The sequence below is a fragment of the Haliotis rufescens genome, unplaced genomic scaffold (assembly GCF_023055435.1).
Source record: "Haliotis rufescens isolate VD_foot unplaced genomic scaffold, xgHalRufe1.0.p SCAF_82, whole genome shotgun sequence".
Lineage (NCBI taxonomy): Eukaryota > Metazoa > Mollusca > Gastropoda > Lepetellida > Haliotidae > Haliotis > Haliotis rufescens.
This window is the reverse complement of record NW_025964375.1, coordinates 1,008,054-1,025,967: the sequence shown is the minus strand read 5'-3', so window position 1 is coordinate 1,025,967 and position 17,914 is coordinate 1,008,054. Positions and strand designations below refer to the sequence as shown.

At 40.6% G+C, this 17,914-nt stretch overlaps 1 protein-coding gene across 1 annotated transcript in view; it reads left to right on the top strand.

Annotated features, from left to right (window-relative positions):
• The first annotated feature begins 8,977 nt into the window (after positions 1-8,977).
• Positions 8,978-17,914, top strand: part of LOC124144273 (ribosome biogenesis protein NOP53-like) — a 16,292-nt gene continuing 7,355 nt past the window's right edge. The window contains exons 1-9 of the mRNA XM_048390102.1: positions 8,978-9,138; positions 9,387-9,484; positions 10,349-10,448; positions 12,026-12,204; positions 12,537-12,610; positions 13,564-13,659; positions 14,439-14,549; positions 15,239-15,409; positions 16,177-16,232. Of these exons, the coding sequence (XP_048246059.1) occupies positions 9,008-9,138; positions 9,387-9,484; positions 10,349-10,448; positions 12,026-12,204; positions 12,537-12,610; positions 13,564-13,659; positions 14,439-14,549; positions 15,239-15,409; positions 16,177-16,232 (1,016 nt within the window). The 5' untranslated portion in view covers positions 8,978-9,007. The remainder of the gene's footprint in view (positions 9,139-9,386; positions 9,485-10,348; positions 10,449-12,025; positions 12,205-12,536; positions 12,611-13,563; positions 13,660-14,438; positions 14,550-15,238; positions 15,410-16,176; positions 16,233-17,914) is intronic.

The following is a 17,914-nucleotide window of genomic DNA, read 5'->3' as shown; positions in this document are numbered from 1 at the left end:
CTCAAACCTTTTTCGTTTTCTTTATATACGTATGTACATTCCTAAAAACCTTTCCGTACACATGTTTAGGTAAAGCCTACTATCATCTCGTCAATATTAACATCACAAGAAGTTTTCACAGTTACTGCGTGCCTCAACTCGTTTCTAGCTATTCAATAAAATGGACACTTATTAATGAAAATATATGAATTTTCATATGGGTTGCAACACTGGCATTTTGGATCCTCGTTTAAACCCTTTCTAAATAAATCATTTTTTATTTCACTGTCACCATGTCTTAATTTTGTACGTATTATGTTAGATATATAGTGGAACTGTAGATTTATCAGTTCTGAGACTGGATTTAAATTTGGAGAAGGTCTCAATATTTCTTAGTTGAATGGGTAATGTATTTCACAATTTAATAGAGGATGGTTGTGAGTGAATGAGTTGGGTTTAACGCCGCTTTTAACAGTATTCCAGTTATTTCGCGGCGTGTCAGCTTAACGTGGGAGGAAAGTGATGCAGGTCTCAGACGTTTACCACTTCGGTGAAACCCACGAGAACGGGTAGGGTGCTGACAAACCTAGAAACATAATCGGGGCGAACCGGGATTCGAACCCACGGTTTCTTGCGTACCCAAGGGACGCAACTCTGCACAGCAAATCCCGGCGCCATCCGTGCCCCCATCAGAGGTATGAACGAGGATTCTGAATTCTGTGTACGTAATATAGGCATGGTCACATAATGAACAGCACTAAGGTTGTATACCGTTTGTCCCGACAGTGGGGTACTAGATCTTTAAGGTATGATGGTGTCATATTGCTCGCATGAAGTTTCCAAATATTTTTAACAGAAGTATAACTTGGTAAACCAGTTTCAATTCTTGCTGCTTCTAGTTGGAGTTACTCTGCTCTTTGGTACAACCACCCAACACTTCACATGCATATTCAAAATGTGGTCCAATAAACACTACATAAATCTCGTTCAACACACAGTACTGTATATATAAATTATATATAAGAAACTAATATCTTTCTAATTGGTGGGATAAGAAACTAATGTCTTTCTAGTTGGTGGGATCAGAAACTAATATCTTTCTAGTTGGTGACATAAGAAACTAATGTCTTTCTAGTTGGTGGGATAAGAAACTAATGTCTTTCTAGTTGATGGGATAAGAAACTAATATCTTTCCAGTTGGTGGGATAAGAAACTAATGTCTTTCTTGTTGTTGGGATAAGAAACTAATGTCTTTCCAGTTGGTGGGATAAGAAACTAATGTCTTTCTCGTTGATGGGATAAGAAACTAATATCTTTCTAGTTGATGGGATAAGAAACTAATTTATTTCTCGTTGATGGGATAAGAAACTAATGTCTTTCCAGTTGGTGGGATAAGAAACTAATGTCTTTCGAGTTGATGGGATAAGAAACTAATGTCTTTCCAGTTGGTGGGAGAAGAAGCTAATGTCTTTCTAGTTGATGGAATAAGAAACTAATGTCTTTCTAGTTGATTTGATCAGAAACTAATGTATTTCTAGTTGATGGGATAAGAAACTAATATTTTCCAGTTGTTGAGTTAAGAAACTAATGTTCATTCTAGTTGGTGGGATCAGAAACTAATGTATTTCTAGTTGATGGGATAAGAAACTAATGTCTTTCCTGTTGATGGGATAAGAAACTAATGTCTTTCCTGTTGATGGGATAAGAAACTAATGTCTTTCCAGTTGGTTGGATAAGAAACTAATGTCTTTCTAGTTGGTTTGATAAGAAACTAATGTCTTTCTAGTTGATGGGATAAGAAACTAATGTCTCACCAGTTGGGGGGGGGGGGGGGGGGGGGCTAAGAAACTAATATCTTTCTAGTTGGTGGGATCAGAAACTAATATCTTTCCAGTTGATGAGATAAGAAACTAATGTCTTGCTAGTTGATGGGATAAGAAACTAATATCTTTCCAGTTGGTGGGATGAGAAACTAATGTCTTTCCAGTTGTTGGGATAAGAAACTAATGTCTTTCCAGTTGGTGGGATAAGAAACTAATGTCTTTCCAGTTGGTGGGATAAGAAACTAATGTCTTTCTCGTTGATGGGATAAGAAACTAATGTCTTTCATGTTGATGGGATAAGAAACTAATGTCTTTCCTGTTGATGGGATAAGAAACTAATGTCTTTCCAGTTGGTTGGATAAGAAACTAATGTCTTTCTAGTTGGTTTGATAAGTAACTAATGTCTTTCTAGTTGATGGGATAAGAAACTAATGTCTCACCAGTTGGGGGGGGGGGGGGGGGGGGGGGGGGAAGGGCTAAGAAACTAATATCTTTCTGGTTGGTGGGATCAGAAACTAATATCTTTCCAGTTGATGAGATAAGAAACTAATGTCTTGCTAGTTGATGGGATAAGAAACTAATATCTTTCCAGTTGGTGGGATATGAAACTAATGTCTTTCCAGTTGTTGGGATAAGAAACTAATGTCTTTCCAGTTGGTGGGATAAGAAACTAATGTCTTTCCAGTTGGTGGGATAAGAAACTAATGTCTTTCTCGTTGATGGGATAAGAAACTAATGTCTTTCCAGTTGGTGGGATCAGAAACTATTGTCTTTCTAGTTGGTGGGATAAGAAACTAATGTCTCACCAGTTTGGGGGGGGGGGGGGGGGGGGGGGATAAGAAACTAATGTCTTTCTAGTTGATGGGATCAGAAACTAATATCTTTCTAGTTGGTGGGATAAGAAACTAATGTCTTTCCTGTTGATGGGATAAGAAACTAATGTCTTTCCAGTTGGTTGGATAAGAAACTAATGTCTTTCTAGTTGGTTTGATAAGTAACTAATGTCTTTCTAGTTGATGGGATAAGAAACTAATGTCTCACCAGTTGGGGGGGGGGGGGGGGAGGGCTAAGAAACTAATATCTTTCTGGTTGGTGGGATCAGAAACTAATATCTTTCCAGTTGATGAGATAAGAAACTAATGTCTTGCTAGTTGATGGGATAAGAAACTAATATCTTTCCAGTTGGTGGGATATGAAACTAATGTCTTTCCAGTTGTTGGGATAAGAAACTAATGTCTTTCCAGTTGGTGGGATAAGAAACTAATGTCTTTCCAGTTGGTGGGATAAGAAACTAATGTCTTTCTCGTTGATGGGATAAGAAACTAATGTCTTTCCAGTTGGTGGGATCAGAAACTATTGTCTTTCTAGTTGGTGGGATAAGAAACTAATGTCTCACCAGTTTGGGGGGGGGGGGGGGGGGGGGGGGGGGGATAAGAAACTAATGTCTTTCTAGTTGATGGGATCAGAAACTAATATCTTTCTAGTTGGTGGGATAAGAAACTAATGTCTTTCCTGTTGATGGGATAAGAAACTAATGTCTTTCCAGTTGGTTGGATAAGAAACTAATGTCTTTCTAGTTGGTTTGATAAGTAACTAATGTCTTTCTAGTTGATGGGATAAGAAACTAATGTCTCACCAGTTGGGGGGGGGGGGGGGAGGGCTAAGAAACTAATATCTTTCTGGTTGGTGGGATCAGAAACTAATATCTTTCCAGTTGATGAGATAAGAAACTAATGTCTTGCTAGTTGATGGGATAAGAAACTAATATCTTTCCAGTTGGTGGGATATGAAACTAATGTCTTTCCAGTTGTTGGGATAAGAAACTAATGTCTTTCCAGTTGGTGGGATAAGAAACTAATGTCTTTCCAGTTGGTGGGATAAGAAACTAATGTCTTTCTCGTTGATGGGATAAGAAACTAATGTCTTTCCAGTTGGTGGGATCAGAAACTATTGTCTTTCTAGTTGGTGGGATAAGAAACTAATGTCTCACCAGTTTGGGGGGGGGGGGGGGGGGGGGGGATAAGAAACTAATGTCTTTCTAGTTGATGGGATCAGAAACTAATATCTTTCTAGTTGGTGACATAAGAAACTAATGTCTTTCTAGTTGGTGGGATCAGAAACTAATGTCTTTCTAGTTGATGGGATAAGAAACTAATATCTTTCCAGTTGGTTGGATAAGAAACTAATGTCTTTCTTGTTGTTGGGATAAGAAACTAATGTCTTTCTAGTTGATGGGATAAGAAACTAATGTCTTTCTAGTTGGTGACATAATAAACTAATGTCTTTCTAGTTGTAGGGATCAGAAACTAATGTCTTTCTAGTTGATGGGATAAGAAACTAATATCTTTCCAGTTGGTGGGATAAGAAACTAATGTCTTTCTTGTTGTTGGGATAAGAAACTAATGTCTCACCAATTGGGGGGGGTAAGAAACTAATGTCTTTCTAGTTGATGGGATAAGAAACTAATATCTTTCTAGTTGATGGGATAAGAAACTAATATATTTCTCGTTGATAGGATAAGAAACTAATGTCTTTCCAGTTGGTGGGATAAGAAACTAATATCTTTCTAGTTGATGGGATAAGAAACTAATGTCTTTCCAGTTGGTGGGAGAAGAAACTAATGTCTTTCTAGTTGATGGGATAAGAAACTAATGTCTTTCTAGTTGATTTGATCAGAAACTAATGTATTTCTAGTTGATGGGATAAGAAACTAATATTTTCCAGTTGGTGAGTTAAGAAACTAATGTTCATTCTAGTTGGTGGGATCAGAAACTAATGTATTTCTAGTTGATGGGATAAGAAAGTAATGTCTTTTCTGTTGATGGGATAAGAAACTAACGTCTTGCTAGTTGATGGGATAAGAAACTAATATCTTTCCAGTTGGTGGGATAAGAAACTAATGTCTTTCCAGTTGGTGGGATAAGAAACTAATGTCTTTCCAGTTGGTGGGATAAGAAACTAATGTCTTTCTCGTTGATGGGATAAGAAACTAATATCTTTCCAGTTGGTGGGATAAGAAACTAATGTCTTTCTAGTTGATGGGATAAGAAACTAATGTCTCACCAGTTGGGGGGGGGGGGGGGGGGGGGGGGGGGGGGGGGATCAGAAACTAATATCTTTCTAGTTGGTGACATAAGAAACTTATGTCTTTCTAGTTAATGGGATCAGAAACTAATGTCTTTCTAGTTGATGGGATCAGAAACTAATGTCTTTCCAGTTGGTGGGATAAGAAACTAATGTCTTTCTAGTTGTAGGGATCAGAAACTAATGTCTTTCTAGTTGGTGGGATCAGAAACCAATATCTTTCTCGTTGATGGGATAAGAAACTAATGTCTTTCTAGTTGGGGGGGTCAGAAACTAATGTCTTTCTAGTTGATGGGATAAGAAACTAATGTCTTTCCAGTTGGTGGGATAAGAAAATAATGTCTTTCTAGTTGTAGGGATCAGAAACTAATGTCTTTCTAGTTGGTGGGATAAGAAACTAATATCTTTCTCGTTGATGGGATAAGAAACTAATGTCTTTCTAGTTGATGGGATAAGAAACTAATGTCATTCTAGTTGATGGGATAAGATACTAATGTCTTTCCAGTTGGTTGGATAAGAAACTAATGTCTTTCTAGTTGATGGGATCAGAAACTAATGTCTTTTTCTAATTGGTGGGATCAGAAACCAATATCTTTCTCGTTGATGGGATAAGAAACTAATGTCTTTCTAGTTGGGGGGGTCAGAAACTAATGTCTTTCTAGTTGATGGGATAAGAAACTAATGTCTTTCCAGTTGGTGGGATAAGAAAATAATGTCTTTCTAGTTGTAGGGATCAGAAACTAATGTCTTTCTAGTTGGTGGGATAAGAAACTAATATCTTTCTCGTTGATGGGATAAGAAACTAATGTCTTTCTAGTTGATGGGATAAGAAACTAATGTCATTCTAGTTGATGGGATAAGATACTAATGTCTTTCCAGTTGGTTGGATAAGAAACTAATGTCTTTCTAGTTGATGGGATCAGAAACTAATGTCTTTTTCTAATTGGTGGGATAAGAAACTAATGTCTTTCTTATTAATGGGAAAAGAAACTAATGTCTTTCTAGTTGATGGGATAAGAAACTAATATGTTGCAGGTGGAATAAGAAACTAATATCTTCCGGTCGGTGAGATAAAAAACATATCTTCAAGTCGTTGAGATATTCAAATGCAATAGAAGTATGGTGTAACGTTGAATCGGGATCGCTAGGCTACGCGGTTATTGTTCGTTCCACACTGAGTAGCAACTGACACCCCTTCCGAGATAAAAGATAAATTTCGTAACCAACAGGTAATAAAATGTGTATACATTCTAAGTAAGGTTATATATATTCAATGAGCACCATGATTTCCAATAGCTGTTACCTTGGCACTTATACGCTCAACAAACATGCGAAGCCTAAGATTACGGCATTTTTAGGTAGTCATGGTTTTGTCAATCGCATTCAAAAAGCAAGACAGGCGCATGTGCGCTTCAATACTGCCTAGATCAAATTTCATACTTTTTTAACTGTACGTTGTTCAATATTGAAGCCACTGATTGCTTTGCATGGGGTCGTTTGGCACATGGCAGACAAATCATCTGGTTTTGAGGACGGAGCCCATTACGACAGATGTTAACATTGATGGAAGAAGAGTGATCAGGTGATTTATATTTCAACATGGCGTAAGATTTCGTAAAAGGAGTAGTTACATCAATTGTATTTCATGGTTCCAATGGCTGACAGTTTTTCCGAACCAATGCAACACACCTCTTCAAAAACGATTGATGCCTGCTATTCAAAATAACAAAAAAATCGAAAGTTTAAACAGTGATTAAAGTCCGTTAAAAAAAGAGAACTGGTTTCACCATTTTCACTGTTCGCGTGACTAGCGTATTACATTGTTTCTCTGTCAGTAGAACGATCTCAATTAATATGTGCATAACTCACTAAGCCTTCATCGAATGTAATCAGACGTTTACCACTTTGATGAAACCCACGAGCACGGGTATAGTGCTGACAGACCTAAACACATAATCGGGGTGAACCGGGATTCGAACCCAAGATCATAGGTTTCTGGCGTACCATTGGGCTCGCAACTCGTCACAGCGAATTGCGGCGCCTTAGATGACTGGGCATCCCTTGCCCCTGCACATTAGACAGTAAACTGTTATAAACAGAGATTATGAACTTGTTTGTGTATCTGCAATGGTCATTACTGTTAAATCTCCGTGAAGATCCGAGAAGAGAATAGGTCTCCAGCAAACCATGCTTGCCATAATAGGCGACTATGCTTCTCGTGAGAGGCGACTAACGGGATCGGGTGGTCAGACTCGCTGACCTGGTTGATGCATGTCATCAAATCCCAATCTCGTAGATCGATGCCCATGATGTCAATCACTGGGTCACAAACGAACAATGTTTAACGCCGGACTTGGGACCAATTCTTTCCCGGAATCTCCAAGAGGTTATTGAACAGAACTATGTTGTTTGTTTGTTTGTTGGTGAACGCCGCACTATTCAGCTATATGACGGCGGTCTGTAAATAATCGAGTCTGGACCAGACAATCCAGTGAGTGATATTAGGAGCATCGATCTACCCAATTGGGATACGATGACATGCATCAACCAAGTCAGCAAGCCTGACCACCCGATCCCGTTAGTCGCCTCTTACGACAGGCATAGTCACCTTTTACGGCAAGCATGGGTTGATGAAGACCTATTCTACCCCGGATCTTAACGGGCCACATGTAAGATATACAGTTAAATTGAGTATGACACACGTGTCTGCAGTGTCTGAACCTCAGCAGAGTAAACTGAGAGCCTTCAGGACCAGCACATTTAAAAGACTGTAATCCCAATGGAAAAAATGTAGGCCCAAACATTTAAGCTGAAGCAGGGATACATACTCTTGTACCGTGTGCGAAATACGCTCTCAGTCGGAAAGCGCACGTAAAATCTCCAATGTAAGTAAGTACGACATGCTCTTGCAATATATATCACAAAACACAACCAGTCAACCAGAAGCTTGTACTGCTACTACATCAGAGTCTCGGTGGTGATAGATGAAGCCTAAATTTATCAGGACATTGTCGGCTTCTAAAACCTCTTTGCGACTACATGTTACATGAAAAGTATAATCCTACTGTTTATAAATATGAAAGTAATGTTTATCACATTACTTTAAAAATGTTTAATAAATAATGACTTAAATAAACTGCAGGACCTAAGGGCCTGCTGAAATTTAAAACTATCAGCCCGAGAACAATTCTGTCGGCCTCGGGCCTTCGGGCCGATGTCTATTTCGAACTCTGCTTGTGTGTATCCTTGCTGCGGTTGGGGGTTGCGATGGGTATCAGTAAACGCCCAGCTTAGATCTATACTGTTAAATTAGATTCAATAAATGTCTCTAATATACGTAAAGTAACGTTGGACGCGGACGGGTGACGTTCGGCCGCTTGTCTGCTGAGAGTTTCTAGGGCTTTGGTCATGTCCCAAAGTTAAGAACATGAAGCACATGTGGTGTCTCCTAGCTAAGGCTAGAGTGTTTGTTCGACATAATATGTACCCAGTAGGATGAGATAATAATGTCTGTTAACCTTCTAGCGCCTCTCATGCAGCTTCGGTTGTATACTCCCCGGGGAGCTGAGAACGAAAATTTAGTGCACACTGATCCATTGCCTGTCGTAATGATGTAACGCTTTGAGCATGATTTTATGGTGTGGATTTGGTGCATTATTATTGTTGTTGTTGTTGTTGTTGTTGTTGTTGTTAAGAAACAAATTACATAAAAGAACCAGGAATGGGACACTGCTGCCATGATTCTTCTCGGATGTTTTGTAACATGGGGCTGAAACTAACCACGGACCTAAATAACCTTTAGGTCCGAGAACTAGCTAATTATCTTTTGCCTGTCTTCGTAGCTCGTGAGAGTTGGTATTAGGGTCTGGTCTGGAATCTAGAAAATGCGTTTTACAATCGAATTTAGAACTACACAACATATAAGGCTGATTTAGCTAAAATTATTTCTGAGTTATTTTTACACCCAAAACAAAAGCACATTCCTCTGAAGATGAAAATATCGATAAAAAATCATTTGCAAATTTATTCGAAGACTCGAACACTTCAAAAGAGATTACAGGTTTTGTCACATTGAATCCAAGAGTCTTTCCTGAATTCTCTCCCTTAAAAAGCAATACAAGATGGCTGCTTCCATCAAGCCAAATCGTAAGAGGAAAGCTGCCGCGAAAAGCAAGAAAAAGGGATGGAAAAAAGTCGATATTTCCGAGTTGGAAGATTTTCTGGAAGATGAGAGGCTGCAAGAAAGAACTGGGTATGTGATTTCATAACCGATTAAGCTGACATTCAGGTTGTAAAGTAGCCACGTGACACCAATTTCACAACACGTGTTCTCTGTGTTAGTAAACAGCCCAAAGCTCGCTTATTCTCGACACAACCGCACTCAGTAATTTACACGTAAAAGTACTGAAACAGCTTCGCTTGTTTGACTCTCGACGTGTTTCATGAAAGAACGTTATTGAACGCAACTAGCCGATGACGGTATGTTTTTAATTTTTTCAGTGGTCTTGTGGCAGACAAAACAGATGACAGTCTGTTCTTCGTTGACAAGACTGTGAAAGAAAAGCCTGAAGAGCAAGATGATGACCCAGTTCAAAAAGGCATGTCAAGTAGCAACACTCTCTCGAACCAACATTGTAAATTATGACATTACACGGATTTATTATCTATTGCAATTTGTCATGAAAACAGCAAACTTCATAAACCATGTTAACAATATCATGATTTATTATGACATCATTCAATACAGTATTGTAGTGGTAAACATCGTTTAAGCGTTGGCCCATCATACCAAAGGCCCATGATCATGTTATATGACTGTAGTATTTCTAAAAGCTGCCGTGGTCTAGTGGTAGAGGGTCCGCCCGGAGAGAAGGCGTTAAAATATGGTACTTGTTGTTACCCTGTTTGGTGCTCGGCATTAAGGGATTAAAACAAGGACTAGTCGGCTCAGAGTCAGTATACTGTGTCTGAGTGGGGTATTCATGTTAAACTGCGGCATGGTATCTCAGTGTGCTAGCACTATAAATCGTCATCAGTCTGGACTAGTACAAGCAGCCACACACACGTGCATGCACGTGGCATATAAATGCAATAATCTTGGACGCGATGTTAAACCCCATTTCACCTCACCTCTAAAAGCGGCAGTCAACCCAGTACTCACACCTTGTATAAATAACCACATTGACAGCTATGATGTACTTGATTTCACTTAATTATAACATATTGGATGTCTGTCTACAACATTGTTGGATTATGATCAATTCAATTTCAGCATGTTCAGTCAAATAGTGTGAATCTTTTGGTTTAAAAGAGATTTTAAGATTATGACTATAAGCAGTAGGACATGAATGTGATGTAGAGTTAGTTAGCAGCTTGTTAAAATGTCATCTCAACTTTGAACATTATACGGTATATCTTTTTTCTGTTCCTTAAATTAAGTTATTTGGTATTTCAACTGACAGGTGTTGTTCAAGTTCCTCTGAGGAGAAATCAACGGAAAAACAGGTCACTTAGATGTTTCAATAACCTTGAACCTGACCCACACACCAAACCAGCTCATATGTAAGTATCCAACACAATTCCAACCAATTAATTAAATAAAAGAGTCTCTCAGATCTGTAGTTGATTACTTATGTTTTGTGCATTTCATCATGTTCATCAGTGTTCATGTTTATCATGATTTGAATCTAAATTTAAAAAACATGTTATTCCTAAAAACAATGTTAATGAAAATAACAGATTGCATTGTAAGCTGTTGGCTTAGGTGAGGGAAACATAGTGTGATGTACCGTGTGTGTGTGTCAGTGTACCCCAAGCCCACTCCAGGCCTAGAACACATTGCTATGCACTATCAGGATTACAACATGATGCAGCTGTCAGTCTTAACTGGATATTTGTACCATATAGTTGCAGCAGTGGTGTAAGATCCATGTTGTGGCACCATTGGGATTCTGATCCCAGGTTAACTATGGTCAGGGGGGGCACGGGTGGCCCAGTCGTCTAAGGCGCCGCGATTCGCTGTGCGGAGTTGCGTCCCTTGGGCACGCCAGAAACCTATGATTGTCGGTTCGAATCCCGGTTCGCCCCGATTATGTTTCTAGGTTTTTCAGCACCATACCCGTGCTCATGGGTTTCACCGAAGTGGTAAACGTCTTAGACCTGCATCACTTTGGGCTTTCCTCCCACATTTAGCTGACACGCCGTGATATAACTGGAATACTGTTAAAAGCGGCGTTAAACCCAACTCACTCACTCACTATGGTCAGGCTTGGTGACTTGAATAGTGTGTCATCATAGCCCAATTGGTTGATACTCACAATATCAATCACTACTTTGTCTGATCCAGGTTCGATTATTTAAAGGCTGCTGTCATACAGCTGTTTAGCTTCCATTGTGAGTTAAACAACTAACAAGCATATATTTGTGAAAGTAAGAAACGATTGGTTCTACTTTTGTGTATCGTCTGATAATATAGCATCAAATAAATCATGTTTTTAAATGCATCACTCTTCCTACAAAGTGAGTGGTAGAAATTAACCAAGAAAGTCTACTAGGCCAAATAGTGACAACAAAAAGCAATGCGTATGCGTGACGGCCTGTCAGTGGACCATGGATTTCTGCATGTTGCACAAAAATGCCCCTGAAAATGTTTCAAACTCTACTTGCCGTTAGGATACCTTTAACATAAACAAAACTGGTCAGACTGGCATGCTAGTGCTAATTTCTGTAATCAAGCTGGGGTTCCTGGGTTATTATACTCGCCACGAAGTGGAAGGGAGATATAAGAATGGGTGCTGTCTGTCCTTCCCTCCTTCAATCTTTCCGTACTTCTGTCAAGTTTTGTTTCTGGAGCAGAACTGAAAAAACTGAAAGATATTTTAACCAAACTTGGCATATAGATAGGTCTAGTGGTGAACTGGTGCCTTTTGATAGTTTGGGATTTTTGAAAAAATTACTTTTCGAGTTTCCATGGCAATGACTTGAATTTTGGCGGTGGTGTTTGAAAAACATAAATGTTTTCTTGCCTTGCACACAACCAGACATGTCATATTGGTTGGAGATACAAGTATTTCATGCTTGTTTGTGAGAGTCTTGAAATACAGGAGTGTGATAGCCACAGTGAACTGTGTTTGTTGAAGACCTCACAACATCCGGGCAAGGCCGAGGCTGTCGGTGCAGGAGAGGGACAGGCTAGCCAACAAGAAGCCAACAGCCAAAGAGCTGCAGGCCCAGAAACAGAGCACGGATGCCCGAGCAGAAAGGATTAAAAACAGAGTGGGGAGATGGAACTTGAAAGTGAACGCTGACTTGTGGGATGGTGAGTATTGGAGTCTTGTCTTAAACAGTGAGGGGGGCACGGGTGGCCCAGTCGCCTAAGGCGCCGCGATTCGCTGTGCAGAGTTGCGTCCCTTGGGCACGCCAGAAACCTATGATTGTGGGTTCGAATCCCGGTTCGCCCCGATTATGTTTCTAGGTTTGTCAGCACCATACCCGTGCTCCTGGGTTTCACCGAAGTGGTAAACGTCTGATACCTGCATCACTTTGGGCTTTCCTCCCACATTAAGCTGACACGCCGCAATATAACTGGAATACTGTTAAAAGCGGCGTTAAACCCAACTCACTCACTCACTCATCATGTTCCTGTTGCAGACCAGACTGCTGGCCAGGAGGATGAGGATGAGGATGAACACTACCGCCTGGTCACCAAGAAGAGGAGAGTTAATGTGAGTATAGAGAGGAGTGGGGGATATGGTGGAGGAAGAGAACTATCTTCTGCCATTCTTGATTGAAGGGGGTGGTCTGGTAGCCTAATGATTAAAGCAATCGCTTGTCACGCTGAAGACCCGGGTTCTATTCCTGACATGGCTACAATGTGTGAAGCCCATTTCTGGTGTCCCCTGTCGTGATATTGCTGGAATATTGCTAAAACGGCGTAGAACCATACTCACTCACTAATGTTAGTATAGAGAGGGGCGGGATATCATGGATATTGTGGAGGAATAGAATTATCTTGCGTCAATATTGAACACATATCATGTCTGTATTTACATTATTGCTTTCATACAAATGTGTTGACTTTTATTATTCAGTGTGGAATAAAGTAACTTGTGAAATTATATTATGCAGCTTCTGGATATTTTGAATTACATTTTGTGAACAAGAAAAATCTGTCTGTAAGAGGTATTTGTCTGTGTATGACATGCACACCACGCATGTGCCAGAACCTAGAGTTATGGCCCATGCAGAGATTCTGGGTGACGATTTGTCTCATGGTACAAGGCAACTATATTGATTTGTGTGGTCAGGGTAAATGTCTTGGATGATTGCATATCATCGTACTTCAATGGGATGGGAGCTAGTGACATCAATCACTGGATTGTCTGGTCCAGCCTCGATTATTTACAGACCACTGTACTGTAGCAGGAATATTGTGTGTGCAGCATTAAACAACAAACCTACCTATGACCTCAGTGTCGTATCATGTACAGTCAAGGGCTGTTGTGTCGACGTTGAAGAGACCCATGTTAATACTTCGAGTTATCAGAAGTTCGACACAACCGAAAATTATGAAGAAATACGCAGGGACAAAGCTTTCGAGAATCGTCAGTTTGACACATCATAATTCGACACAACAGTGTTAACCAGTATCAACAGTATGTAACTGTTTGTATTGCAGGTGCCATCTTACTATAACAAGAAGCCAACGAGTCTGCCAGCAGTCGAGGTGCCCCATCCCGGAGCCTCCTACAACCCAGCATATGACGACCATCAGGTAAGAAGTGTGGCAAATTAAGTGGAAAAGTGAAGTCGCTCTTGTCATAAGCATCATAAACCTGATCGCAGAGTACTGGTGATGTTACACTTTAAGGGGGTCCTTAAATGCAAGAGTAAGTAATTATGCCAGTTCTCCTCATGTGCCCTCTCTGAATTTACACTGTAAGAACATCACATGGTGGTGCCTCACCCCACGGCCTCAAACAGCTATCAATGTCCCCCTTGTTCTCAGTAAAATTCAGATCTTTTACTCTGACAAGATACGAGAAGATCTGATGACACTTCTATAGAAGATAGCACCAGGTGCACTTTCTCATCAGCCAATCAGAGTGAGGCGTCTATATTACTGTTAAGAGAGCAAAACAGACTTGAAATGTCCAAATCAAGGTTGTAAGGAAATAAAGCAAAATCAAATTAGTAATCTGACTTTGGATTGACTCAAGGACCAAGTCATGTTTAATTGAGATTTGGCAGGTCAAATGTTGATGAGGATTTACCTGACATGACCTTTGGAGATGTCAGATCTTGATGGAGAGGTATTGTATTGGAGTGAACTATCTGATTGTAACGAGATTGTGTCCCAAACTAATTCTTCCACAGTAAACACACCATATACCTAAATGCCTATCAAAGGCCACATCATATACTGTAGTGTTGCCAAACCCGATGTCTGTGACATGTTTTGTCTGAGTGCATTCAAAGCCTGTGTCCCAGGAGTTGCCATGGTTACTGCTCCTGTCTCTGCGACCCTGCCAGTCATGTTTGCTCTCTGTGCAGGATCTGCTGTGGAAGGCCCATGAGGTAGAGGTGAAGAAGCAGAAGGCCATCCAGAAGCTGTTCAACGCCTTGGATGCCAAGTTTCCATCTAAACACGATGCACCAACACAGGTACTGGTTGAACCTTGATGAGACGATATTTCAAGTACTGGTAGTCCTTGTATTTTTATCTCTCGCCCAACAAAGTTGGCGGGGGATATAGAAACAGGCTCCGTACGTCCGTCTGTCACGTTTCGTTTCCGGAGCATAACTCAGAAACCATTCAATATTTTTTCCATGAAACTTTGCAGTACATGCTGAACTGGTGCCTTTTGCTATTTAGAAATTTTTATTTTTTACGTTTCCATGGCAACAAGATGGACTTCTTTTTTTTACAATTTCCAAGACAAGTTCCGCCTTGGTTAAAAAAGGTTAGGGTTTGTTAAGATTTAATTATGTCATAAATTCCGCAACAGGGGCAGGGGATATAGCCACGTTAGTGGCAAACTCTTGTTTAATTTTGAAACAACACAAATTATAATCACCTCCTTGAACATGTTCATTGAATATGATCTTATATGGATTGACACTGTGATGTCATGCTGGCTTTCTTTTTTTACATGTGTCTCTGTAGGGATTCTGGGTTAGAACCGGTCCTTTGCAACAGCCTATGTTGTACGAAGCGACTAAATGTATCAGACATGTCAGATGGTCAGGCTTTGGGACTCGGTTGGTTATCTGTGATGGAAACAGGGTTGCCCGTGAGGGTATCTGTGCCTGAAGTAAGGATATATGGTACGACCTGTACGGATATCTTTCAGCAAACATGGCTGGAAGAGATGTCTGCCGGGCTCCACACGGACCCCAGCCGGGAGGACGAGGTCGCTTTGCCTACAGAGGACCTTGACAAGATCTCCATCAACCCCCCAGTCAGGAGGGAGGACCTCAAGACACGAAAACAGAGAAGGAAGGAGAGGGAGAGAAGAATTGAGGTTTGTTACTGCTGAGAAAAGTTCAGTTATGTACCCCTGGGGATTCAGAGTAGAAGTATAGGTCTGAGTTACCTATGCTTCTTGTAAGAACACTTCTTATTGGGTGGTCAGACTCGGTGACTTTGTTGACAACTGTTGAATTGTCTGGTCCAGACTTAATTAGTTACAGATCTCCCTCATATCTGGAATGCCCATGAAGATCCGGGGTAGAATAGGTCTTCAGCAACCCATGCTTGCCATAAGCAAAGTATGCTCGTCGTTAGAGGGGCCTAACAGGATTGGGTGGTCAAGCTTGCTTACTTGGTTGATGCATGTCATCGTATCCAAATGTGTGTTGATCGATGTTCATGACATCAATCACTGGATTGTCTGGTCTAGACTCAATTATTTACAAACTGCCAAGATATAGCTGGAATATTGCTGAATGCAGCGTTAAATAAAAAACAAAAAATCATATCTTGTATATTGTTGAGTGTGTCATTAACAGTGTTTTCTTTGAAATATTCCCTGAAGAAGTATAATAGGCACACAAATGACAACATATGATTCTCTGGCATTTCCTCAATGGCCCAAAGTCATAACATACTAGCAAGCACCTCCAGTCCAAAAACATTTACTTGACCTTGATCATAATCAAGACTTCTCAGACTACAAGTTGAGGTGCAACAAGGACTGAATAATACAACCATTATTTGAGGAAAGGAGTTAGGTTGGGTGTGAGTGTTGCTGACAGCAGTAAAAGAGCAAGTATCATCTTTTTTTTTCAGGCAAAGAGGTTAGCCAGAACCAAAGTGGTAAAGCAGAAGAAGAATGAATTTAACAGGTATAGTCTTTCATGAGAGTCCTACGTTGACTTGCCAACCTGGCCTTGATGTTGATGGTGCTAGGCAGATGTAGCATCGATGCTTGTGAATGGCTATCTGATGCATCAACCAATGTTTTGATTTATCTGTGAAGATCCGGGTTAGAATCAGTCTTCAGCAGCTTGTTGGCAACTAGGGGGCACGGGTGGCCCAGTCGTCTAAGGCGCCGCGATTCGCTGTGCAGAGTTGCGTCCCTTGGGCACGCCAGAAACCTATGATTGTGGGTTCGAATCCCGGTTCGCCCCGATTATGTTTCTAGGTTTGTCAGCACCATACCCGTGCTCGTGGGTTTCACCGAAGTGGTAAACGTCTGAGACCTGCATCACTTCGGGCTTTCCTCCCACATTAAGCTGACACGCCGTGATATAACTGGAATACTGTTAAAAGCGGCGTTAAACCCAACTCACTCACTCACTCACTGTTGGCAACTAACAAGAATGGCTCCCTGACTTGGTTGATGCATGTCATCACATCCCAATTGCGTGGATCGATGCTCATGATGTCATGACGGCCGTCATATAGCTGGAATATTGCCGAGTGCGGCGTTTAACAACAAACAACCAATGACTTGATTAGACTAGAATGTTAAGTATGCAGTGAAGTAGCTTTTACTGATTGTGGTTCCTGATGACATTCAGTCACTTCTTATCATTGAGATAACATTGTGTTAAAACATGTATTGAATAAGTAAAGTTTCAGCAAATGAATGTAGGCCATACTTTACCGTCTGACTACTCATGGGGCATAAAGTCAAGAGACCTCATTGGTTCTCATCCTATCTTGCTGCTCTGTCCATGATGCATTGTGTCATGTTGTGTTATAGAAGCTGATGATGCATTGTGTTGAGTATGTTGCTGTTTGATGTCAATGATGCATTGTGTCGAGTATGTTGCTGCATTGTGTCGAGTATGTTGCTGCAGTGTGTTGAGTATGTTGCTGCATTGTGTCGGGTATGTTGCTGCATTGTGTCAAGTATGTTCCTGGTTGATGTCAATGATGCATTGTGTCGAGTATGTTGCTGCATTGTGTCAAGTATGTTGCTGCATTGTGTCGAGTATGTTGCAGGTTGATGTCAATGATGCATTGTGTCGAGTATGTTGCAGGTTGATGTCAATGATGCATTGTGTCGAGTATGTTGCAGGTTGATGTCAATGATGCATTGTGTTGAGTATGTTGCAGGTTGATGTCAATGATGCATTGTGTCGAGTATGTTGCTGCATTGTGTCGAGTATGTTGCTGCATTGTGTCGAGTATGTTGCAGGTTGATGTCAATGATGCATTGTGTCGAGTATGTTGCTGGTTGATGTCAATGATGCATTGTGTCGAGTATGTTGCTGCATTGTGTCGAGTATGTTGCTGCATTGTGTTGAGTATGTTGCTGCATTGTGTCGAGTATGTTGCTGCATTGTGTCAAGTATGTTCCTGGTTGATGTCAATGATGCATTGTGTCGAGTATGTTGCTGCATTGTGTCAAGTATGTTGCTGCATTGTGTCGAGTATGTTGCAGGTTGATGTCAATGATGCATTGTGTCGAGTATGTTGCAGGTTGATGTCAATGATGCATTGTGTCGAGTATGTTGCAGGTTGATGTCAATGATGCATTGTGTCGAGTATGTTGCAGGTTGATGTCAATGATGCATTG